Genomic DNA, 26,486 nt, shown 5'->3' with positions numbered 1-26,486 from the left:
GTGGAACTATAATTCCACTCAGAATCAAGCCTAGGGTTAATAAAGCCTACACTTCTGAACCAGGTGGAAATATGAAATACAGTGTCATCAACTATAGTCACCATGCCATTGCTAAGAAAGAGGATCCTAAAAGTCTTCATCACAAGAAAAAAATTTTGAGTAACTATGTATGGTAACAATTTTAACTAGACTTACTGTGGTGATCGATCCACAAAGTATGCAAATTCAAATCATTATGTTGTACATCTGAAACTAGCATTATATGTCAATTCTACCTCACTTAAAAATAAACAGGCTGAATCACCAGGAAATGGGAACAACAACCAGTCACATCTCTGAGGCCTCTGGGCAAGGTGAGCAGAGAGGAAAATGATCTCCAATCATGTGAAAGATACTCTGCAAAAGTGCCTAAATGGACCCCAGCAGTGAACTGCTATTACCTTGATGATGATTGGAACAGACCAAGTGAGTTTCCTAGCTACCTACTTTAACAAATGAATGGTCATGTTTGCAGTATTCTCATAAAAACACATACAGGCCTATTTTGAAGATGATTAGTGACTTACCAAAAGTGAGAAAATGAACTAGAAAGAAAGTCCAAATATATACAAACATTAAAACAAACCACATTTTGGTGATATTAAGTCTTTACCTCTCCATGATCAAACTGGTGTTTTCTGAAACGGAAAAAGAAATACTACCGTTGAATCACCACTGAAGCACCTCAGTCATGCGCATTTTTACCTGACAAACATGAGTTTTACAGCTTCTGTAATATTCCCTCAGAACACATACGTGTAAACCAAAAGGACTAAAAGTTATAAACCAAACTGGTGCTACAGTCTTTTAAAACAGCTTATTTTGCACATCCTACATATCTGACTACACGGGTATTTTTAGGCCAACAAGACTTGCTGGCCGCCATGTATCACATACCTCACAAGTAATATCCTGACAAAGGAGAGAGTGGAAAGAAACTCTGAAGCCCTCACAGTCCCAGAGCCCTACTTCCTGTCTCCAGCGGTCCCTCGGCTCCCACATAAACTATAAATGCCACAGAGACAATACAGGAAGCCACATGCAAGACTTTTTTTACAGCAGCAGTTTTGAAACAAAAAATAGCCACAAAATGCCACCTTTAGTTTTGTTTGATGGTTTCAATTTCCTAAGAAAGGATACATCTTTATAGGTCCATCCTCCCCACATCTCACTCTGGTCCCCTTCCCAGCACCCCAACCCTGTGTTGCGTCTCATCACAGCACTGAGAGCAAATTTCAAAAATGGGAATCCAGATATGCCATTCTTTACTTAAGACTTTCCAGTTGGTTGTGGGTTTGGGGTTTTTTGGGTTTTTTGGTAATTACACATAGTCTTTAGATGGTCCCCATCTTTCACCCTTGAAATTCACCTTCTACTGTGTTCCCTCTTGACTAACTGTGCTCCATCACACTAGACTCATTTTATGCCTTAAAATATCAGACAGCTCCTTTGACTCCCTCCCATATTCAGTGCCTCCCACCTTGATCACGCACACTCCATTTCCCTGTTTTATCTTCTCATAGAAAATAAAATGTTCAATTATAGGTTTACTTGAGTATCCTCTGAATCCCCCTACTGAAATGAACCCTTCAGAAGGACAGGGTACAAATTCATCCATCCACTCAATTCCACTGAACACTGAAGACACAGCAGTAAATAAGATTGGGGGCGGGGAAAAACTGTGCCCCAGAGTTTATATATAAGTTGAAGGAGACAAACAGAAAACAAAGAAGCAAACATTAAATGGCAATAAACACCATGCAGAAAAAAGGAAACCAGGGAAAAGATGCAGGGAGTACTGCGCGTCCAAGGTGGTATATATTAATCTGTGTGGTCACCAACTGAGTGAACTCTGAGCAGAGCCTTGAGGACCCGAGAACTGGAGCCTGAGGATCCCCAGTGGAAGAGCACTTCAGGCAGAGAACAGACATGACAAAGCCTCATGGTAGCCGGCTCCTTGGCAGGCTGACAGTAAAGACAGCATGATTAGGGAAGAGGGAGCCAGGAGGAAAATGAGCTGAAGATCCCGCAGAAGTGTGCTGACAGGGAAGCACATTCAGAGGCTCAGTACTGCGTTCACAGAATTTGAGATTCTCACCAGACACCCAAATAGAGATGACAAACAGTGAGTCTATATATAAATCTTAAGTTCAAGGGAGAAGTCTGAATCAGATACAAATACACAACTTGATAACACATGCCTTCTCTATCCTAAACACTGAAATATTTCAAGACCTAGAACAATGCCTAGCAAATACAGTTCAATCTCTCTTTTTTTTTTTTGAATGAATGAACAAATGATTCAATTAACCCCTAATCTAGGTAATCTGGGTAACATAAAATCTGATTGGACGATCTGGTTTCAAAAAGACTGATGTACTAGCAAAGAGTAAACATATTAGGCAAATGAAGGAAGTGAATGGGTCCTCCTTTATTCTTTTTTCATTCCAAGTATAAATTATCCATTACCATTTATTAAGTACCTAGAATGTTAATATGACCATTAACATTACATTAACTCTGATCTTATAACTGTTTATTATCCCAACTGACAACTAAGGAAAGCAAGTCACAGAGCTAGTAAGCAGCAAAGCCAGGTCTATATATTGACTGGTTTCAGAATCAATACATTTTCTACTTCATAATGCTATCTTTATCCTCCTTTAACCCCTAAATCCCTGAATAAAGGAGACACTGGTACTCACATCTTGAGAATTAAAATGTGTATCCTACCCCTCCTCTTTTTATATTTGCATATGACTTTGGTACTTAATGCAAAACAAAATGTCAATGTGCCTTTCTCCTTTCCAAAAAACTCTGATCCTACCTATACTGAGAGCCCCATGAAGCTCAGTGTTTTTCTGTAATTATTTCTATAGTTGAGTTATTATTGAAAAGACTGTCTTGTTTCTGTGAAAAGTTCCACCTTTCTCTTCTGGATGCATATTATAGTTATAACCTTTAGCCCTTTTCTGAGCTCTTAAAAAATTTTCATCTCAATCGAAGATAAATTTTGGCTTTATGTACTAGCAGCTTTTTCCTTTTCCCCAGCCCTCAAAGGTGTCAGGTAGAAGCAAGGGTACAGTTACAATAAATTGCTTCTAAATGAGAACAAGGATTGTCTCAAGAGTACGTGCAATAATTTATCACTGGGTAGAGGTTAAAGAACATATATAAGGCTGTGTGTTATAAAAGAAAATATATAGACACACAAATTCAACAATCTCTACTGCTCCCAAAATAATCCCACAAAAGAATGAAACTAGAATTAAAACTTCCTTTACTCCATCCTCTAATCCCATCCCCTACTAATAATTATAAGTTTTATCTTTCCACATCCCTATGTACAAATAAACATATAAAATCTTCATATTTAAAATAAAAGTATAATCATCCTTTATATGTTTTATAATTTTTAATTCAAGGATGTATGATGAAATATCTCTATACGGAATTCTACTTTCTGACTGGGGTCATAATTAAACCAATACTACTGAATACGTTGGTTGTTTTCATTTTCACATTATACACACCACCACAATGGGCATCTCTATACCATCACCTCTGCATTTCTATGAGAGTTTCTAGGGGACATATTTGCACCAGTGAAACTGCTAGGTTAAAGGACAGGCCCACCATATGTTTTGCTTTATTGCCAAACTGCCTTACCACCCTGGCAAGCACTGGGTATCAATTTTTACAAACCTGTCAAGTAAAAAGGTTTCCACATTATCATGGGACTGAGCACTTTTTCATGTATCTATTTACTCATGCACAAGCCTTTATCACTCAACTACTCTTCTTTCCTCACATGCCAGGCACTGCATATAAACTGCTGAATTGAACAGAAATGGCCATCTCCCCTTTCGGGAGATATAGGCAACAACCCAGCAGTCTGTAAACACACGGTGATAAAAGCTGAGAGAAAGAAAAAGGGTGTGATGGTGGAGAATAACAAGCAAGGAGACAAAGGGTCTACTCAGAGATGACTGGCAGAGAAGGCTTCTTATAGGAGGTGACATTTAGGCAAGGATTAGAGAACTGAGTCATGCCAAGACAGGCTGTGGGAAGCAGGGGGCACAATCACGGGCTTAGGGTACAACCACTGCAAGGGCAGGAAACCAATTTTCATGGTCAAAGAGCACAAAACAGATTAGTGGGACAGGAGTGTAGTGGGATAGAGAAAATGGGAATGTGTTTTCTCAACTGCCTGTGTGTACCTTTCACTCATTTTTCAAATGGGTTTTTACCATTTTTCTTGTTAATTTATAGAAGTTCTTTATGTGTGATGGTCATTATTACCTTGTTATGATCTGCAAATATTTCCCCCAAGTTGTACTCGCTTTAAATAATGCTTACGGTATTTTACCAAAGAATTTATCTGGTCAACCATATCAACCTTTCCTTCTAGCTTATCGGTTTTATGCCATTCTTAACAAGGCCTCTAACCCTAACATTATAATAAACTCTCGGTTTATTTGGGAGTTTCATTTTTCTCTCTATTTAAATCTTTGATCTATCTGGAATTTATGTAAAAAGTGAGGTATGAGTCCACTTTAACATTTCCCTCTTCTTCTCCCAAAAGGCTATCCATTGGTTCTAAAACCATCAACAGAGTAATTTGCTTTACCTGCCAAACTGAAGCACAAAACTGTGTCCTTCAAGTAGAAATAAGTGTAGGGCTACTGTCAGAGCATACTGGATGGGACTTAGAGACAAGTAAGTGATGTGCTTAGCTCTGCTCAGAGAGGGAATAAGGATAAAAGCAGAGAAGGGGGATGGCAACAACTGAAACATCAGTTCACATAACTATAAAATTAATACACTGTAAATACCTACTTAATAAGCTGGAGGAAGTAACAAAGTCAATAATGCCATATTTACCTTATATGTGTCTGTTGTTTAGTTAAGACAACCCACATGTCACTAACAACCTGCAAACAGATTTTTAAACACTTTATAACAGCTGTATTGGAAAAAGAAAATTCAAGTAACATATGTTCTAGACTTTCAAACTTTTACTTACTCTAAAATACAGAAGTATGGAGATAAGAAGTAACTCAGAAATAGTAATTATGACAACAAAATCTTACATTTGTATAATCATATCTATAACCAACCCTGTTCAGATAGGTTTTATTACCATGTTATAGAGGAACAACAGGCTCAGAAGGATTAAATGATCTTCCTGAAGGTGGACAACAACTAAGAAGGGTCTTGAAACCTGACCTTTCAGCTTCTAATTCACCTTTAGTGAATTCCACCACATTCCAGTTTTTGGGAGTGCCTCTACTTAACTATACACATACAGGAATGATAACTATGATGCCCAAAGAGGAGGGTAAAGGGGCCATCTGATTCTCACTCTTCCCTTGCTTTTTAATGGAGATGATGTGAGGCCAGTAACAACCTCTCCCACCTTCCAATTTTGCATTTGCCAAAATGGTAATAATAGTATCTGTACCCTAGAATGTTATTGAAGAACCAACTGAAATGAGGTATGTGAAATATTTAGAGTGATTATAAATATATGATGTGAATAATAATTACAATATAGAATATTCCACAAATACATGACATTGTACTAACACAGAAATAATAGCTCTGAATTAAAAAACCTTTAGGGTCTATCATTTATTTTTCAATCACAGACTAATCCCAAGTCATTCACTTAAAACATTTGTAGTTATAAAGTTCACTAACTCTTAAGAAGTAAAAAGAGTATTATATCACTCTTTGCTGAAGACTGGAACTTCCTTGGCCTGATTTATATCTGGACTTAAGATTTCATTATCAAAGCTAAGCTGGGAGTCTATTTCTTTGGGTTTAGTAATACATTGTTAATATTTTATTTTTCCTTTTGATTAATAATAAACTCTATCCAGAATTTAATGAATACTGCACAAATGACTTAGAAAGGCATATGTTAAATATTTTAATAAAATATTACATAAAAGTTAAAAGTGAGTCAGTAATAATTTACATAAACAGAAACAACTGTATGTGGGTCAATATGATCTCTCTGATCCTATCTTTCAAAATATATGACTATCAAAATGTAAGTGTCCTTTTCTTAGGTTTACTTTATGTTGGTAACTAGCACAATATTTTTTAAGATTTATAAATATTCATCAAAGGCTATTAGTAAGAACATAAAGAATGTATTTCAATAAATCTATATAAGTATTGTGTTAGATTAACATGTAGCCTTGTATATGTAACTACTATGAAGAAATAAGAACATGTTTTATTATGAGAAAGTACTCATAAGGTAAAGGATAGACTTACCTTTCTAATGATTACAATAAACACAACAAGAACAACTGGAAGCAATAATGTCTTTGTATACCTCAAGGGAGTCTGAAATTCAAAGAAGTGTTTCGTTAGAGAAAAATGTTATTCCAAATGAAACTGCAAAGCATGAACCAAGTGAATTTTAGAACATGTTAAGAAACTTGTGCATTCACCAATCTACCCACTGATTCCCTTCATAAAAATGAAGATACATTTCCATAGAAATGAACTTCCCCAAAATGCTGAGTTGAAAACACTAACAGATACAGTTCCCCAAAATGCTGAGTTGAAAACACTAACAGATACAGTTCCCAAACACTTGTAGTGTAAAGCGCAACTAGAAACATTACTATTCACTTTTGCACAGTACTGTTCTAACTAGAGAGCCCAGTATTCAACGAGGGTCAGCAGAATGGCAGGAGCTTTACTGTGCATTTTATCTCGAATAAAAATCGCAAGCATGATGTCCACATACAAACACACACACACAATAATGATCAATGTTTATAAAAGGAGTAAAAACATTTTTACATTTTCTTCAGTAACAGGTAAAAAACTAAAAAAAAAAAACAAAAAAAAAACCCACCGTTTTTTAACTAAAAAAGTCCTACACGTTGCAATCCTATACACCTCTCAATAATTTGAAATCACAATCTCCAACAATTCTCAGCCTGAAATTTCTAAATTGCAATCGATTTGCTCGTTATCAACACATTCTCTCACAAAAGTTTTATCATTACATGAAATTACGCATGCTTTCCTCAATATGTTTATAAACAGAAGGCTAGATTCAACCATATTAAAAATACTGGTACATTTTAATTCTACAAAACATAAGGTAAGTAGCATTTTCTGATTTCCCTCTCCTTAGTCCAATTTTCTCACTTTCTATTCTGTATTAGACAAGCAATTTTGATAATTTATAATAACTATTTTATTATTTCAAAAATTAGACATTTGCTAATAATAACTAACAATAAATATAAGAAAAGTAGTAAGACTGATGTTTTCTTTAAAAAGGAAGTATTTAAAAAATCATGTTAAAAATACTAAACAAAGTTTAATAGAGCTCAAACAATTTTAACATTATATTCCAAGGGTTTATTAGTGTGAAGTATGTCAGAAAGAGAAAAACAAATATATTAATGCATATATGTGCAATCTAGAAAAATGGTACCTATGAACCCATTTGTAGGGCAGAAATAGAGATGGAGATGTACAGACCAGACATGTGGACACAGGGGTGTGCGGAAGGGGGAGTGGGGTGAGTTGGGAGATTAGGATTGACATATACACACTACTATGTATAAAACAGATAGCTAGTGGGGAACCTGCTTGAAAAGAGCTCAGCTCAGTGCTCTGTGGTGATCTAGGGGGGTGGGATTGTCGGTGTGGGGGGTCTTAGACGAAGGGGATATACATATACATACAGCTGATTCACTCTGTTGCACAGCAGAAACCAACACAATGTTGTAAAGCAATACCTTAATTTTAAAAAAAGAACAAATGTAAAGGAAAAAAACCACAGTGAGAGATGTGTGCACATGCTTGTTCTATTAGAATTATAGCTTCTTTTATTTTAATATTTCTCATAATTATTGATTTTATTCTAAGCATAAAAGTTACATACGCTCATTGTAAACACTAGAAAACGGAGAAAAAATAGAGGAGACAATGACTTTCACATTTTCATCAGTTATCAGCATTTCCTCCCTGATGGATTGTATATGTTCACGTCCTTTGCCCATTTCTGCATAGGTGGGTAGGGGAACAGTGTGGAGCTGTACTTCTGGGGCTGAGAAAGAGTGAGGGTCCTTGATAAATTTTCACGGATTTGAACACTCTCCTAAACTAATTAATCTCTAGTTTCATTGATCTTATTTATCGCAAGAATCATCCCAGTTAGTCATTTGATTTTAATTTTTATAACATTTCATGTACAGAACTGTACATAGAACAGTTTTAAGTAATATGCAGACAAACCTATTACTCATTCTCATATGCATTTTGTACTAATATGATGCTCATTAAAATATGAAGTTAAGAAATATTTCTCAAATTAATTTTTCAAGCTTCATTTATATTTAACACATCAACTGAAATGAAGTTTGGCATATGATACAAAGCTTTAACCTGATTTCCCACCCCAATTCAATTTTTCAAATAATATTCATGAAAAAATGCATCTTTTATTATTTACCTGTGTTGCTCTCTGCTCTCTTCATTTCATACCAAGTACACACACAAAAACATAGTTAAGTACATACACATGGGGTCTATCCAGCATTCCCTATTTTTGGCCATAACGTTCCTGTTTTGATGTCTTTGTACTTTAAATACTGTTGCTTTCCATTTTCATATCTAAAAGGCAAAGATCTCCCTCACTGGTTTTTACAATTCAATTAAAATATGACTACTATAGAAAATTTAGAAAACGCAAATTACAAAATAAAGTTAATCACTAATTACCTCTTCACCAAAAAAACAGAAAAGAAAACCAGTGTTAAAATTTGGCTGACACTTTATGTGTGCTAGTCATAGCCCAATAAGATTACAGCATGTTGCTTACCCTGTTATACATCTTACATGTCTTTCCATACCAGTGTGATATTGCGTTAAATTTTTCCCTCTTCCCACCATGCACTAGATGCCCTCTCTCTGAGCCTGCACTGTGCTCTGTCTCTACAGCACAGTCCCTGTGAAGATACCTATGGAGATGAAAAATGGCAGGCTGGACATGGCTTTGCCATTTTCTTCAAATTGTCTGAAGCCACGCTGTGCCTTAGTAAACTATTTCTTCTGTTACATAACTGATGATTCATACTCCCAAGGCTATGTAGTGGCGTGTTTATTTTCAACAATGTTAAAGGATTTACACTGAGCCCTAATTCTCTGTTGATGCCTATACTTCCTTTACCATCTCCTTGAAGGAGTCTTGATCTGCTATAGGCATGCATTTTAATGTTTTGCAAGATACTTTTCCCTATTTTCTTTCAGCAGGCTCAACATTATCACTTATACACTTTTTATCAGCCATTATGTGTCAAAACCACTTGCCAGAACACAGGAAATGAAGACGATAAGTCACTGGAGTAAAGAGTCATCTGCCATGTGGCACACTCTCTTCCAACTGGCCTGCAATTCAATGGCTGACCCAGTGGGGATCAGGGAAAATGAATGTGTCAGCAGAGGACTGTTGGCCAGTTCCGTACACACACACACACACACACACACACACACACACAGCTTTGAAGAAAGTCTCAGAGATAATTAAATAGACTCATAAATCAGGGCCACATGGGTGGTGTGTGTGTAAGTAACATTGCAGACTTCTGTCTCACAATCTACTAAACTACTCTCAGATTTCCTTCTAAACACACGAATACAGTTTTAGAAAGACAAATGTTGTTGGAATGAAAAACGTGTATTCAATGATATTTCAAATCAATGAGATTATTCAAACAAACAATCACAAAGCAAGTGGAAACTGAAAAGCTTGAGAGTTTTTTACTGAAAGAAAGCAACTTGAAGTGCTTCTGTGTTTACTCATCCTAAAAACTATTGCTAGACTGAATGCATGTTTCTAAATTATCAAAATGAGAAGAGATCATATATTTCATGAGGCTGTGCTAACATAAACAAGAACATCTTGGTTTAAGCTACAAGGTTTTCCTTTTCCTTCAAACTGAGATAAGAGCACAGAGGTAAGAATCTGAATAACAGGAGCACCCTTTATGAAAAATGAACAGACCAAAACCTAGAAAAGGATAAATCCCATCTTACCTCCTTCTCCATAAAGTCAAACTCTGCTGCACATGTATACAGTAAAGTGTCAAAATCCTTGTAACTGAAGAATTTTGATGTTAATAAGTTGCCAATATGAGCCTAGTAAGGAGTAAAGGGAGGCACCATTAGATTATGCTGTATATTGCTATAACTCATTTCAATCTTAACAGTACCTAAAAACAGCTTCCAATGCATTGCAGAACTTGTTCTAACACACGGCTGGTTTTGGACCCTCCAATTTCACAGTCTCTGTTCTTTGGCTGACAAGTGATAGCTCCAACAACACCCTGCCTTCCACGCCCCATCAACAACATTCCACAGGCTTTTACCCTTGGGTTTTCCCTGCTCAAGGTGTTAAACCTTGTGAAATACACTACAAGGTAGCCACTGGGCTTGGTAACACACACAGGCATCCATCAATCACAAAGGGACATCATGTTTTAGAGTAAAGAAAAACAAACATAATTCAGAATTTCTGAAAGGCAGACTGAAAAGACTTTTTGAAAGAAGCAGACAACAGGCAGACCTTGGAATAAAACACACCTTTTGACTGACAGTCAGCATCTGTGTATTCTTCACGTATCACCAAGTTCACACTCATATCACCTCACTTACTTCCCACAACGAGCCACGTGAGGAAGCTGGAATTATTTTCATTTAACAAATGAGAAAACATTTGCCTAAATTTCAATTAATTATTGTCTAAAAGAGCAAGAATCGTAGGAAAGGGGATAAATTATATCCAAAGCAAATCATGACTAAAATGATAAACGATACATAAACGAAGTGTGTGTGTGGGGGGGTGTGTGGTCAGGGAGTGAATAGGAACTCAATGGCGATGGGATATCCTGAAGAATCTCAAATGCTGTGTCTCGTGGGGAAGAATTGTATGCTAATAAGTTTAAGAAACCAATAGGGAGAATACCTTGGCCTAAAATTGCATATGCAAACCACCAATCCAAGGAAAGGGAAAAGAATCTAAAAGGAAAGCAAATGCTTGGAAAATCTCAATAAAAGGAAAGAAAGAAGTCACAAAATAATGATAACTGCCATAAATGTAAAGACTTTAAGTTCACTAATTAAAGACAGATGCTCAATTAAAAGTTAAGGGAAAAAATTCAGTATCATGTTGTCTACAAAAGATATGCTTAAAAGTTTGCAGAAAGGCTAAAAGCAGAAAAAGAGAACAAGATATACCAGATACAATGAGCCACAGAAACTTGCATTAGCAAATGTAACGTCTCACAAAACAATTCAAACAAAAACACATGAAGAAGACAACAATGTTTTATGACATTATATGCTCATAAAATGAACAACAAAGGAAGATTATACATATCATAAACATCTTTTCAGTGAATGGTATAGATTCAAAGTGTATAAAAGCACAATTGAAAAAGTCTCTAGGAAGAAAAAATAAGTTCACAATATTGGTTGGATATGTGAATTTCTACAATGCAAATTATATTTTTCTAATCACAAATGCAGCAGAACTGGAAAACAATAACTAAGAAAGACTTTAAAAGTTCTTTCAGCTAGAAACTGAATAACATAAAACTTATCTTTGGGTTAAAAAAGAAAATCACAAAATAGTTCACTTGTAAGATGCAAAAAAGGTACTACTTATAGGGAAATTTATAGATTTGAAATGTGTTTATCATAATATAAGAGAGGTGAAAACAAAAGAGCCAAGCACTTTCCCTCAAGCATCAGAAATAGGTTCAGAGCAATCCCAAAGAAATAAGAATAAAGGAAATGAGGATGACAGATTTAGTTACAAAGAAAAATACAATAAAATCAAAGAGGAGTTTTAAAAAGTGGTACTTTGGAAATATTAATATAATAAATAGAAAGTAGAAAACATAGCAAAAAATAAAAGCACCTCTTTATAGATTAATATAACATTGATTCTAAATCCAAAGAAGGAAAATTAAAGAACATAAAAGACAATTTCACATATAAGTAAAAAATTTCAATAAGAATTTTTTCACTAACTGAATCCTACAATAATTTTTTAAAAACATGACCAATTTGATGACATATGAAATGGGTGAGTTTCTACTAAAGATATAAACTACCAGTAACTTCCTACAGATTTGTAGTAGAAAATCTTCCCATGAACAAAACTTCAGATCCTGAGGGCTTCATGGTCAAATTCTAACAAACATTTAAGGAAGAAATAATATCAATTCTATATAAATTCTCACTGAGAATAGGAGACTGAACATTTTCCAATAATTTTAGCAAGCACAGCATTACCTTGAAACTAAAACCAGGCAAAAACATTACAAGAAAATAAAACTACAGATTAATGTTTTTAAAAATCAACAAAAGTCCTTAAAAACATTAGCTAACCAAATCCAGCAATATTTAGAAAAACTAATACATTGTAAACAAGTAAGGTTATCTCAGAAACCCAATGTTGGATCAACACTCAAAAATCAATGAATGTGGGGACTTGCAGATACAGCAAAGGACAACATTAGTAAATGCCCTCCTCCAGTAACAACTATGAAATTGGACAAAACTGTCAAAAATAATATTAGGTTCAAGAAAATGATCAAAAGGAAACCAAACGTAGAAAATTCATTTATTTAAAAAAAAAGGAAAAAAAATGACCTCTGTGTGGAAATAGTGGTAGTTTGGGGCACTGTTGCTTTGGCCACTGGTGTAGTGGCTATGTTGCGTTCAACTCTTGTGAGCCCATGCCATGGACTGTAACCTGCCAGGCTCCTCTGTCCATGGGATTTTCCAGGCAAGAATACTGGAGTGGGTTGTCATCTCCTTCTCCAGGGGATCTTCCTGACCCAGGAATCAAACCCAAGTCTCCTACATTGATAGGCAGTCTCCAGCCATGCAGGCAGATTCTTTACCACTAAGCTACCAGGAATTCCCACTTTGGCCACTAACACCCAGCATTACATCACCACTGCTTCCCTGAGCTCAGTCAGCCCAATGGTGGTAACCGGATGGGGCTGACCATGGAAGAACATCTGAAGGAGCTGACTTGTTTGGGGGCAGAGAGCAAAAAAATCTATGCAGTCAGTAAAAGCAGCAAAGGGTTACAGCATCAGCTTGGTGAACAGCAGATTTACAGACTAGCTAGAAATGTTAGAGATTCTACAAAAGAGACAGTCCATGAGGGGTAGGTAAGTTCTCCCATCCCTGATGAATGGAAAGCTGTCCACAGATGCTGAGGGATCTAAGAGAGCCCAAGCTCTCTACACATCTATGACCGTCTGGGAGGTGGTATGCACATTCACGCAAGATCCAAGAAGGTGGGTGGGCACGGCAGAAAGGAAAAGAAGAGACAAACTTAACATTCAGATGAGAGTTAACAGAACAGGTCTGAAAGGTATCCTTTGAAAAACCTGCTTGCAAGGTTGACCCCTGGCTGACATCAGGGAACCTGGATTCTGTAAGGACCCCCACCACCCTAAATGATACTAGTGGCTTATACTGAACACCTACATTGCTTCTGGGAGTTTGGAATTTTCATATGTGTGAGGCAGAGGGTGCCTGTGTTACCAGCCCCCAACAAAAAGCTTGGGGCACTAACTGCTAAACTTCCCTGCTGGACAACATTGGTTTTTACCAAAGATGAGAAATCCAGGATAGGCCAATAAATGCCTCCTTGGATTCCTAAAGGACGGGAAAGTATGTGTCTTATTATCTTAACAGAAAAAAAACCAATGCTTTTCAACAGCTATATCGCTTTGCCATTCTTTTTCCTCTGACCAATGTCAAAATTAAGAATTTATGAGCTGATGTTCCTGATCAGTGTTACATATTTCCAGAAATACCAACGCTGCAACTAAATTATTTCTGATTTAGATATAACTTTTTATATTTTTTTTTTACCATGGTTCAACACCAGGCTGTTGACAGAAATGACAACAGTCACTTTAACCTGAATTAACAGTTTAACTGGATTGTCTTCTCCCGGTGGGTAGTCAGATTCCATAAACCGAGAATTTGAGCTATTTCCCATTTCTTCCTGCTCATTCTCTGTGTCCTGGCTGACTTAATCACCTTTTAGCGCTCATCTTCACAGCTGACTTCTAGGAGCCTTCCTTGACTCCTCCTGTGTATTTGTGCAGCCCTCTGTACCTGCTTTTTTTTTTTTTAATGAAGTTTTCAAAATACATTTTGCAGTTTTATTTTTTTTATTTATTTATTTTTGGCCATGCCACACAGCATGCAGAATCTTTAGTTCTCCAACCAGGGACTGAACCCATGCCCCCTGCAATGAAAACTCGGCATCTGGACTGCCACAGAAGTTCCACTCTTTTTATCACGGCTTCTATTACACTGTTTTATAGTTGCTAGAAATTGTCCCTATATCCCACTAGACTGTGTCTTACTCAGTTTTGTTATCTCTAGGATGCATTCGACTGCCAGGCCCAGAGCAAGTACACTGAATAACTGAATAAATGCGTTTTAGGCTATGCTTTTAAACTTTTAAAATATCTTTCCACAGGTTGTAGACTACTCCTTTAATAGTCCAGCGGTTCTCAATCTTTTTTAAGCAAACAATTCTCTTGTTCATATGAAAATGTGTATAGATGTCCACTATGTAACAGATTAAAGCTAGAATATCCTGGATGAAGAGAATCAACAAGGAAACTGGGAAGTAGACAGACCTCACTAAAGAGCCTGTGAAGTCCCAGAACTTCACAAAATTCAGTTTCAAAAACCACAACTTAAATCTATTACAGGAGGAAGAAAGACAGTCAATTAAAATAAATTACAGAAAAAAAAAAGTGTGGTTTATGTTACTCTTTCCACGTTGGTTAGTGTCCTCTTTTAAGTAATGTACTCACCAAAATATCAAAATAAGCAAAATTACAGATAGGGTGAATCTTTTGCAATTATAAAACAGACTTCTCATTTTATTATCTCTCCTACCCAAATACCAAAGAAAGTAAAACCAATAACAAAAATAAAAATGTCTCTTGCAAGACTAACTTGGATTAAATCATCTATAAAAACTTATAAATAAACCTTTCATAAGCAGTGACCAGAAAACTGGAAAAAAAAAAGGAATGAGTCTATAATACAATTTATTATTTACAAGGCTCTGAAGGTGGTGTCTTTGTCTGTTGCAAAAGGGGATTACAAAGAAACCAGAGGAAAATAACTGCATAGGTCTTAACATTTGAGCTTAAGTCTCTAGAGCTTTCTTTAAAATTTTAAAACCTTTGTGATATAGAAAGTCCAATAAAATAAGAGACTGTGTCAAAAATTAATTTTGATGAATAGACTATATACTTAATCACATTTACTTTCTACTAGATAGATAAAATAACAGGTGAATAGACCCCACCTTAAAATTTAGCTTAAATAATGGCACTTGGCAACTCTGGTAATGCATTCTAAGCCTGTTTATTTTAAGTCTTTCAAGTTTAAGCAAAAATATACTTACATCATCTGCAATACCAAAGATTTTAGACGTCAAATACTTTAGTATGACAGTTCCAAATAACCAAAAACATCCTTGGATAACCTACAAAAGAAAAATATAGCAAAACAAAACTAAACCAATGCATCATACAGCCATTGCACAGACACAGCCTAGTAAGAAAAAATAAATGCTTTAATCACATGTGAAGTTATTATCGCTATAGCCAAGAGAAAATGCTGAAACACACGCACCTTAAAATAAAGAATGTTACTTCAACATCAACGGCTGTCACCAGAAAGAAAAATATATACCATCTTCTTATCAAAGTTAATATTTTATAGGAGATTCACACAGCAATTGCAGTTAAATTCCCCTTCTACTGAAAGTTTCTTACACATGTACTGCTCCTCACAAAAAGCATAGGTAATAAAATACAAAAATTGAAATTCTTTAACTACCTATCCAATATTAATCTTGCTTCACGAAAAGAGTAATTTGGCACATTAAAATTGAGCCCTAATATGTTATAAAACTGTTAGACCTCCTGCATTATATAGATCAATTCCTTGAAAGTAAAACATAAAACCAATGATATATTTTAGAGAAGGAAGAATGTATACATTCAAATAGATTGATTCTTACCCATAAACTAAGTTCAGATACATTTATTTTCAGGAAATATGGTTTCATTGCCAGTAAACCCTGCATGGAGAAAATAACATAGCATAAAGTTAACAATTACAGACACAAATTCAGGTACCAAAAAAATACTTATAAATAACATGACCCTCAAAATCTAAAATTCAGCACAATATTCATTGTTTCACACAGAATCAATACAAGCTTATTTGATTTCAAGAAGCCCTGTTTTGTCCAGAATATTTTAGGTCAGTTAGTCACTTTGTAAAGTTGAAAGAAAAATCTCCATATGTTAATTTCTATAATTGACTTCTATGACTGGTTCTGATTTACCTAAGAACCAAGAAATATATAACAATTTCAGAATTTTAGATAGGTGTCTTATAAGATTTTCCATAAGTTAAAATATTACTAACTCCTTGAATAAACTATAAATGAGTTTTTAATGAACCAATTAAATACTTCTCAACCAAATCTGATTTTTTTCCAGATACATAGCAAACTTCCAAAGCATAGTATCTATAAAGATCTAAATCTACTTCCAACTTGGCAAAAATATAGAGATCAAAACATAAATACATGAACCCAAATTAAATCTTTTCAGAAGTTTCCGAGTATCTGAGAATACAAAATGTGTTACGATTAAGGTTTCAAAGTGATAACTAGAAATAAAAATGTGCGTTTATAGGTAAATACATAAAAACGGTCTACATTCTATACCTGTTGCCATCATTCATTTTTATACATCAAAATATTGATACATGAAATATGCATAATGCTTAATCTATACCTGAGACACACCTCAGTATCAAGCACCCAGTAGGAAGCCTAACACACTGTAGGTGTTCAACAGAACTGAAGAGAATTTCCTGCAACATGTACTTAAGGTTAGATTTTATTGACAGGCAATCTTCCATTCAATGGCTTTCCTGTACACAAGTACCAACAGTCATGTACTTCACCCTGAGTAACACCAGGACTTCCCCCGTGTAGGCGTGTAAATATAGAATTGAGTCCACTGTCACATTTCCTAATTATAAGCAGAATTCATGATTGTAAGAACTATCAGTAATAGCAAAGCACAGCAATTCAGTTAATGAGGGGTGTTTTTTAGTCATTATTGAAAACAGAGCATCAAACACATGCCAATTGCTAATTTCTGTGCCAGAGCATACTCAAGTCACACAACCTGAAAGGGATGGTGGTCTAGACTGGGAAGAGGTATTTGGGAAACAGAATCTTAAAAAAAAATTTACTTGTAAAATTGGACAAAGAAATAGCAGATTCCAAATCTGTTAATGGGTTCTAGAAATCAAGAAAGACAAAATGATCTGACTTACTTAAATGACTATTCAAGAAGTAGAATACATTTCAGTTAAGACAGTGCAATATGCTTTCATCTCCAAGAAACCAGTCTAAAACTAAAGCACATGCATGTTAAATATAAGGAATATTTTCTTTCCTCTTAGGTATGCAAAACATTGTAATACAGAAATCCATTGACAAAAAAAGGAGTAACCACCTCTGCAAGTCTTTAAATTTAGAGAGACATTATATTTAGAAAATCATTCTAACGAAAGTGGCAGAAGGTATTAGATGACCTGTTACCCTAATTCTGTAAGACTATTTCTCCATAATCTACATCTGCTCTTAGTGATCTAGAAAAATATAACTGAATCATTACCTGATTTAAATTATCTGAATAAGTCATACAAATAGACATGAAGGGAAAAAACTAAAAAAACAAGTCCTGAAGCCTCTCTCTGATCACAGTGGAACAAGAAGGAGAGACTGCTGTGAGATGCCAAAACGAGGAAAGGGGGTGACAAAGTGGGGAAAGAAGAGAATAAACTCTGAAAAGAGGGGAGGAATCAAGAAAAAGAGGAAAGCATAGAAATCATTCTAAAATAAACCCTGGGCCAAAATTTAGGTGACATAAAAGATTAGAGAGAAAGGACAGATTGAGAGTACAAAGCAAAGCGCTATGTTTCTTTGGATGTGAGAACTTAAATACATTTATCACATTATATGTATTTAGTAAGACACTTGAAACAGTTCTTGAAAGATAATCCCTCATGAATCTCAAGCCAGTGATAAACTGGTAAACCATTAGTTTCAAAACCAGACATTTACTTAAGGAACACTTACCCAAATAATTACCAAAGAGGAAGCATAATAAGAAGTTAATAACATTGAGTTTCCAAACATCAAAACAAAACAAAGTGCAAGAGAAATCTGAAAAAATCCAAGAAAAATATAATTAACATACAGAAAACCAAAAAAAACGATTTTTATTCTGAAAACTGCACATGCCCATGATAAACAAAATTTGAACCATTCAAAAAGGAATATACAAGGAAAAGAGCCCACATTCTATGCCCCACTTCAAAACCCCAGACACCACCACCACCAACTCCCTGTGCATCCTTACATTCACATATACAAATTCTAGTTTACAACTTTTTACAACCAGAAATGAAAAGCTGGCCCAGAAGCTATGCTATTGCTTGCTTTCACTCTCAGTTTGTTTCAAAGAGCTTTACATATCAATTTTAAACCAAGTTAATTCATTCTGTTGAATAACTGAAAAAAGTACTCTACTCTAGACATACGCTGTAATTTATGCAACCAGTACTCTGAACACTTAAGTGCTTTCCAGTTTTGTCTTGCTGTTAGTTTTGTTTTTCCTACTATAAACACTGCTGAGAAAACATCCTTATGTATCTATCTTATATATTAGTACATGTCAACACATTTATGGGATAAATTACTATCGTGGGTCAAGGATACAAACATTTTAAAATTTGAGAAAATATCGACAAATTTCCATACAAAATACCATACTCTCCACCAGTAGAGTATGAGAGTTCCTGCCAATACACACTCCTACCAATATCATGCATTATTTTTTTAAAATATCTGCCAATCTAACCAAAAAAAAAGGTTACTTCATTGTTTCATTTTTTTCTATTCACTTTTCCATTCTTAGGGATGAGATACAGCGTCTTTTCTTCTATTTACTACTTATATTGTTTTGTGTGTATATGAATTGCCTACTCCTAGTGTCCATTTTTCTATTGGGTTTTTGAATTTTCCTAAGCACTCCTTCATATATTATAAAGCATAGCTCCTTACAAAGCAAACATAATATAAATATTTTCCCAGTTCATTTTTATCTTTGTTTGTGATATTTATTATAACTGTTGCCTAAATTTTTACATTAGTCAGTTTATCATTCATTTCCTGTAAGACTTGAGAATTTACCTCCATTATAAGAAAAGCCTTTAAAAATAAAATAATCCATGCTTTCAGTAGTTTTATTTTTGATCCACATACATAAAATTTACATAAGAATTTTATAATCAACCTAAATTTGAAAAAATGACATTTGTATTAAAATTGCTTTATCCTATAATGTACATTACACTATATTTTAGCTACATCTGCCCACCATCTTTAGATTTGAAAATAGTACACATTGTTTCCATTTCTTTAAGTCTTCTTTTACATATATCAAGTGTGTAAAGTTTTCTTCATATAGATCCTGCCTATTAAGTTTATTTTAAAGTATATTATCTGTGTTGCTATTATATCAGAAATCTTTTCATATTTTCTGATTTTTTATATTTAGAAAAATTATATTAAGTATGAATAAATTAATATAAACTTCCATTGTTTCTAGTAGTAATTACTTTATTAATTTGGTTTTTCTAAGTATTCAGAAGCATATCAATTACAAACAATGATACTTTTATATCTTCCTTTTCTATCTGAGACTCTTATTTTTTAGTCGGTTATATTAGCTAATATTGATGCAACAATGTTAAGAGTGGCAGAGATATATTTCTTAAATTTCTGGCATTAATGGGAATAGTTTTATTGATTCATCATGTTGCATGATACTAGCTTTTGGCTTAAAGTACATGTATGTATCAAAAGTTCAATGAAACATCCATCTATTTTCATTTAATTAAGATCTTAAAAATCAGAAACAGATGTTGCCTTTATCAAATGCTGTTATAATAGCAAAGGAAAAGGTGTTCAATACCATTAGTAAATGCAAATCAAAACCACAATGAGACTTCACCTCATAATCTCACACCTGTTAGAAAGACCATTATCAAAAAGCCAAGAGATAAGTATTGGTGAGGATGTGGGGAATAAAAAGCCCTTTGTCCCACTATTGGTGAGTTAGTACACTATGGAGGACAGTATGGAAGTTCCTTAAGAAATTAAAAACAGAACTATCATATGACCCAGAAAATCCACCCCTGGCATATACCCAAAGGAAACAAAAACAGGATCTCTAAGAGATATCTGCGCTCCCCTGTTCACTGCAGCACTGTTCGCAATAGCCAAGACATGAATGGATATGGAAAATGTGGCATATACACAACAGACCAAAACTCAGCCGTAAAAAAGAAGGAAGTCCCTGCCATTTGCATCAGCATGGGTGGACCCTGAGAACACTCACACCAGGTGAAATAACCCACTCAGGAAAAGACAAATACCACATGACTCCACTTATATGAGGTACCTAGAGTAGTTAAAAGTATAGACACAGGAAGCAGAATGAGGGTTTCCAGGGCACTGGGGTGGGGGGCGGGGGGGAAGGAGTATAGGGAGTATCTTGCTTCATTTTTGCAAGATTAAAGAGCTGTGGAAATAGATGGTGGTGATGTTTGCATAACAATAAGAATGTACTTAATATCACTGATGTGTACACCGAAAACAATTAAGATGGTAAAGTTTACGTGTATGATATTATTTTATCATAATAAAAAATGAAAAAAATTCATTTTGGAGGCAATTTCACATTTTTTTCCTTTATGTAATTATGGAGATTTAGGAGTTTGTAAAGCAAAGATAGTCCATAGTATGTAACTGATTCCATAGTTAGTAAGTGACAGGATAAAGCATATATCATTTACCCAAGATAGGTTCTACTATAAACTAACCCTGTGTCATGTTAGTACTTTTAAAACTATAACTTTAAGTCAAAGTCCTCATCCATAGCTGCTTATGTGATGACAGACTAAGGGCTTAACAATTAGTCTAATTTTTACTGCAATATAAAAAAGAAAAAGCATATTAAACACTTTAGGGGAAAAAAATCAAGTGTGGAAAAGGTTAAGTACTGTCCAATCCCATTCATGCACAGGTTTGAAACCCTAACAAAATAATAGTAAATGAACCCAGGAATATATAGTTTTGCTTAGCTCAGAAAAGCAAGGCTGCTTAATGTAGAAAATCAATCAATGTAATTCTTCATAAAGTGAAGTCGCTCAGTCGTGTCCGACTCTTTGCGACCCCATGGACTATAGCCCACCAGGCTCCTTCCATCCACGGAATTTTCTAGGCAAGAGTACTGGAGTGGGTTGCCATTTCCTTCTCCAGGGGAATCTTCCCGACCCAGGGATCAAACCCGGGTCTCCCACATTACAGGCAGACGCTTTACCGTCTGAACCACCAGGGAATCCCATCATTCTTCACAGTAACATATTAAAGAGGGACATATACACAGGACCTCTAGAAAGATGTAGAAAAGCATTTGATGAAACTGAGCCTTTACGGATTTCTTCAAATAAGCACTCAAAGCATAATGAGAACAAAAGACAAAGAAGCTCCAGAAAGTAGCTGGTCAAATCAGGACCAACGCAAGCATCAAGATAAATAATCAAAGTAGTGGATTACACTGCAGTGAATAGAACAAATGACGCTTTTTCTTGGACACAGAGAGAAACTGATGAAAATCTGAATAGGGATGACACAAAGAGAAAACACAAAGGGCCAGAAACATACCACAACACATTCAACTTTACTGAAAACCAGAGAAAAATGTAAATTAAGGTCATAAGATACCATTTTATATTCTCCAGATTGACAAAATTAAAAAAGAAAAAAAGATACAGAATAACAAGGACTGTTAAATGTTATTGTTCAAAGTAGTCTAATCACTTTTGAAAAGCAATGTAATATTAAATTGTGAAACTGAACATATATTTAATTTACCACCTAAAAATTCTACTACAAGGTAAATAGCTTAGAGAAACTCTATATTTATGTCCCAGGAGGTATGTGGAAGAATGCAAAGCATTATTCATAAAAGGAAAAAGAGAGGAAAAAAATCTAAACATCTTTCAATAAGAACATGGATAAATAAACTGTGTTTAATTTATACAATAAGAAACATAAAACAAAGAAAATGCCCAAACTCCAGTAACATACAAATTTCAGAAATCTGAGTGAAAACATATTTCACACAAAAATGAAACGATTTTATAAACCTCAAAAACAATACAAAAATTTAATTACAAAAATTTATTATCTATGCATAAATATATATATACGGTAAAGTTATAAAGGAAAACAATTATAATTTGAAAGGTCAGGCTCATGGTTATCTCCAAGAGAAGTGAGGTGGCTATATTCAGGACACAAGGGCTTCAAAGTAATGATGGTTCCAGCTTTCAGCTGGAGGGTAGGCTCATGATTGTTCATTTTATAACTCTGTTCATAATTTATCTTATAAATGTCCTTTTATAGGTACCAATTATTAGAGAACAAAAAATATATGGCTGTAGTATAAACCCTGAGAGTTGGGATTTTTTTTCTTTTTAGTAATACAAGTGCCTGACTTAAGCTTTCATTGCAATCCACTTCAAATATGGCTATCTCTTGAATAAACATACTGCCAGCCACAGGACTAGATAAAGTCAGGTCACCTGCCCCTACTGAGGCTCCTTTGTTTTAGAGATCTTTGTTAATTTCAATACCTGACCTCTGGGCCAGTCTTTTCCCTTCCTATGATTTAAATTCCCACTCTTATGTTTTAAATCCACCAAAAAGAAGGAGCCCTCAAAACCCTAGGCCCTCATCCTAGATGCCAACAAAGGCAGAATCCCAGATGCACGCTTGCTCCCTACCTCTCCTATTCCTCCCCTTGTCCCCATGACCTAACTGCATGGTCCCAGATGTGCTGTGTAATTTCCAGGTCCTGTAAGTAATAAACCTTGATTATTTTTTCAAAATTTCCTGGTAATTATTGCTAAAAGGCATCTTTTAATGATAATAAGAACCACAAGTACCTGTCAAACCACAAAATCAGTTATTGATAGGCTAAGACTGGCACAAACCCATGGCATATTGTACTTACATTAAAATTATAGGAAAAAGAAAACAAAATTATAAGAATTAATGATGGAGAAGGCAAATGTTTTTTAAAAAAATCAGTATTCTTCAAAATCAACCATCCAGCCTTAAGACCTTTGCTCTATTTCATCAACCTGGAATATCTAATTAACTGACTCCCTCGCCTCCTTCCAGTCTTTGCTCCACTACCCTTCCCTCTTCTCAGTAAGACGTCTCCTGACCACCTCATTTGACATCTCAATCTCCCATCCACTGACAGCTGGCCCTCTTGACCTCCTTGGGGTATCATGGCTTATCCTTCTCTATAGTCCATACCACCTTCTAAAATACTATATAATTTACCAATTTACTATGTTTATTATTTATCTTCTGTCTTCTCTCCTTCCTCTACTCTACTAGGATGTAATCCACATACATGCTGGGATCTTTGCAATTCTATTCACTGATATGTCCCATGTGCCTCAATAGTTGGTGCTCAATAAATGGATATTCCACTTTATTTTAACAGAAGGTTCCTCGATAATATACCATTCCATGGTCTCTTTCACGAATTATCTTTTTTACTGATAATGTATAAGTTGGGCACAAACTCAAATCAGGTAATATGACCCAAAATAAAATTTTCAGGGTGGCCTATTTAAAACAAGATTTGTTAATTGTATCACAGTTTTTGACTAATACTTGTTTTAGTTATGGAACTATGTTAAAACCAGTTTCAGCCATGAATAAATCAAATATTAATCAGGAGCTTGTTTTAAGGTCAAGATATATGGGAAAAAACAAATTTAAAAATCATTACCATGTGCATATAAATGATCTTCCGTAACTTGCTTATGTCAATGTATCCCACAACGTAGAGTGCAAATAATGATGCAATCTGAAATTTAAAAAGTTATGTGAAAACTTAAAATTATACATATATAATGAATAGATTAAAAAATTAAGAAAGGAATTATCTTTATTCTGCCTCAAATTTATATCTATATAGAAAGTTCTTTAGTTTCCTTCTTACCTGCTAATTTATTATTAAACATGGTGAATACATTAATATAACAGATATCAGTTGACTATTCTCTTCCATTCACTTCTCTCTCAATTAACCATGTAAATTATCTGCTTTGCAGATTATCCAAAACAATACTCCTTTTAATGTCAGAGTGACTCTACTGCCGGCATGTACAATTACAAAGTGCCTTGCTCAAACAATATGAAAATGCAATTATAATGTGACAATTAATACATAATTGGGAAAGATACATTAAAAGCTAAAAAATAATTATTTAATGCATGTTTGTGTAAAAATATATTAGGTTCTGCTTGTTAGTCACACTTAAAAAGTATCTCCACTAGTGTTCTCCTTCATACTTGTAACAATATTCCAGTGTTGGCTATAATCAAATTTATCAAATTTCAAGCTAGAAGTTCTTGTATTACAAAGGTATTAACTTTTTTAACAGTTTTGAAGAAAACTGTGAATGTATTTTCCAAGAATTCTAAGAGTACTGGAGTTATTCATATGAATTAATTGATTATATGAATAAATTGATTAAATAATGTACCTTTTAGTAAAATGGCTCAGCTAGTAAAGAATCCACCCGCAATGCAAGAGACCTGGGTTCAATCCCTGGGTTGGGAAGACCCCGTGGAGAAGGGAAAGGCTACCCAGTCCAGGATTCTGGCCCTGAGAATTCCATGGACTGTATAGTTCATGGGGTTGCAAAGAGTCGTAGACGACCAAGCAACTTTCACTTTCACTTTTTTAGATAAAATAGAGAGGTATTCAAACAGTGTCTTTCTATCTTTCTTCATGGAAAAAGCAATTCAAATTAAATTCCATGCTTCTCTTACTACACAAATACATTTTAAACAAACAGCAAAATAGCTGAATACTTATAAACATGTATCTTAAGTTCTATTCATCAAGTTTTTAATCTCCAAGTAATCTACAATAAATTTTCCTAAAAGCAAGAAAACAATGTTTCCCTTTACCCAGATTTCTCCATGGGGAACACATCATTGCTGAAGGGTGACTGATATGACACAACAACTGTGGGCAAGTGTTTTGTTATTCAGTGTAAGCCCCACAGGGAAGCATATTACTACCTCCTCTCACTCCATGCAACTCCCCACATTCCCCCTCCCCCAGATAAAAAACATAAAGCTGGCCATCTCCACTAACTGGAGGGTAGGAACGCTCCCTTTCCATTCCAGGGGTTAAGCAATACACACCAGGCCTACTGGGTTTTAAGGAGTGACCCTCAGGGACATTTTAAACATGAAACATTTAAAATGTCATCAAACTATAGAAGACAAGAGAGTCTAAAAGGTAAGATCAAATAAAGAATTAAGTACAAACAGAGCCACCTGCAATGCAGGAGACCCAGGTCCAATCCTTGGGTTGGAAAGATTCCCTGGAGAGGGAGATAGCTATGCACTCCAGTATTTTTGTCTGGAGAACTCCATGGACAGAGGAGCCCAGCAGGCTACAGTCATGGTGTCACAAAGAGTTAGACACGACTGAGCAACTAACACTTTCACTTTTTCAAAGCTTCTCTTAAAAAAAAAAAAAAGATAGAAACAGCTAACCTGACATCCTGTTAAGTAGTGGTAATGTGTTAGGGATCTTATAATACATACATGACCCCATCTGATCCTAATCACAACCCAATACAGTAGGTTATTTCATTTTCTCTACTTTATATATGAGAAAACTGAAACTAAGAAAAGTTAGGCTGTCTGTCCAACTAAGAAGCTAGTGAAGAGAGTTAGGTCTCAAATCCAGGCTTGACTTCATTTCTCAAGCAAGACATTTCAAAGGACATTAAAAAAACAACTCAAGTTGCTTTCTATGACTAGGAGTAAGGCCAGTGTAAGAAAGAATCAAAGCAGTGGGTGCAGGGGAAAATGAGCACACATTCTACTCCCCACTCTCAAAACTCATTAATAAATAATAAATAAATAATTTTATATAATTTATATAAAATTATATAAATATATAAATAATAAATAAATAAATATTATTTATTGCCCTATCTTGAAATTTCTTTCAAAATATCAACTGAAAAAAACATTTTAGGACTTAGAATCATGTAACATATCAGTTCTATAATTTTAGATAATTAAGTTCTTATAATCAAATATACTAAACTTAATTCAGTTTAAAAATGTAAGC

The 26,486-nt window shown here is 34.9% G+C and overlaps 1 protein-coding gene across 2 annotated transcripts in view; it reads right to left on the bottom strand.

Moving 5' to 3' along the window:
* DPY19L1 (dpy-19 like C-mannosyltransferase 1) overlaps window positions 1-26,486 on the bottom strand; it is a 95,566-nt gene that overhangs the window by 14,114 nt on the left and 54,966 nt on the right. For both annotated transcript variants that reach the window (XM_040260206.1, XM_040260207.1), the window contains exons 10-17: window positions 24,114-24,191; window positions 18,311-18,397; window positions 16,166-16,225; window positions 15,545-15,625; window positions 10,117-10,218; window positions 6,328-6,399; window positions 4,924-4,973; window positions 653-677 (exon numbers count right to left, since the gene is read on the bottom strand). In XM_040260206.1, coding sequence (XP_040116140.1) covers window positions 653-677; window positions 4,924-4,973; window positions 6,328-6,399; window positions 10,117-10,218; window positions 15,545-15,625; window positions 16,166-16,225; window positions 18,311-18,397; window positions 24,114-24,191 — 555 coding nt within the window. The remainder of the gene's footprint in view (window positions 1-652; window positions 678-4,923; window positions 4,974-6,327; window positions 6,400-10,116; window positions 10,219-15,544; window positions 15,626-16,165; window positions 16,226-18,310; window positions 18,398-24,113; window positions 24,192-26,486) is intronic.

This window comes from Oryx dammah, unplaced genomic scaffold, assembly GCF_014754425.2.
Source record: "Oryx dammah isolate SB20612 unplaced genomic scaffold, SCBI_Odam_1.1 HiC_scaffold_18, whole genome shotgun sequence".
Lineage (NCBI taxonomy): Eukaryota > Metazoa > Chordata > Mammalia > Artiodactyla > Bovidae > Oryx > Oryx dammah.
This window is presented reverse-complemented; position numbering and strand designations above follow the sequence as displayed.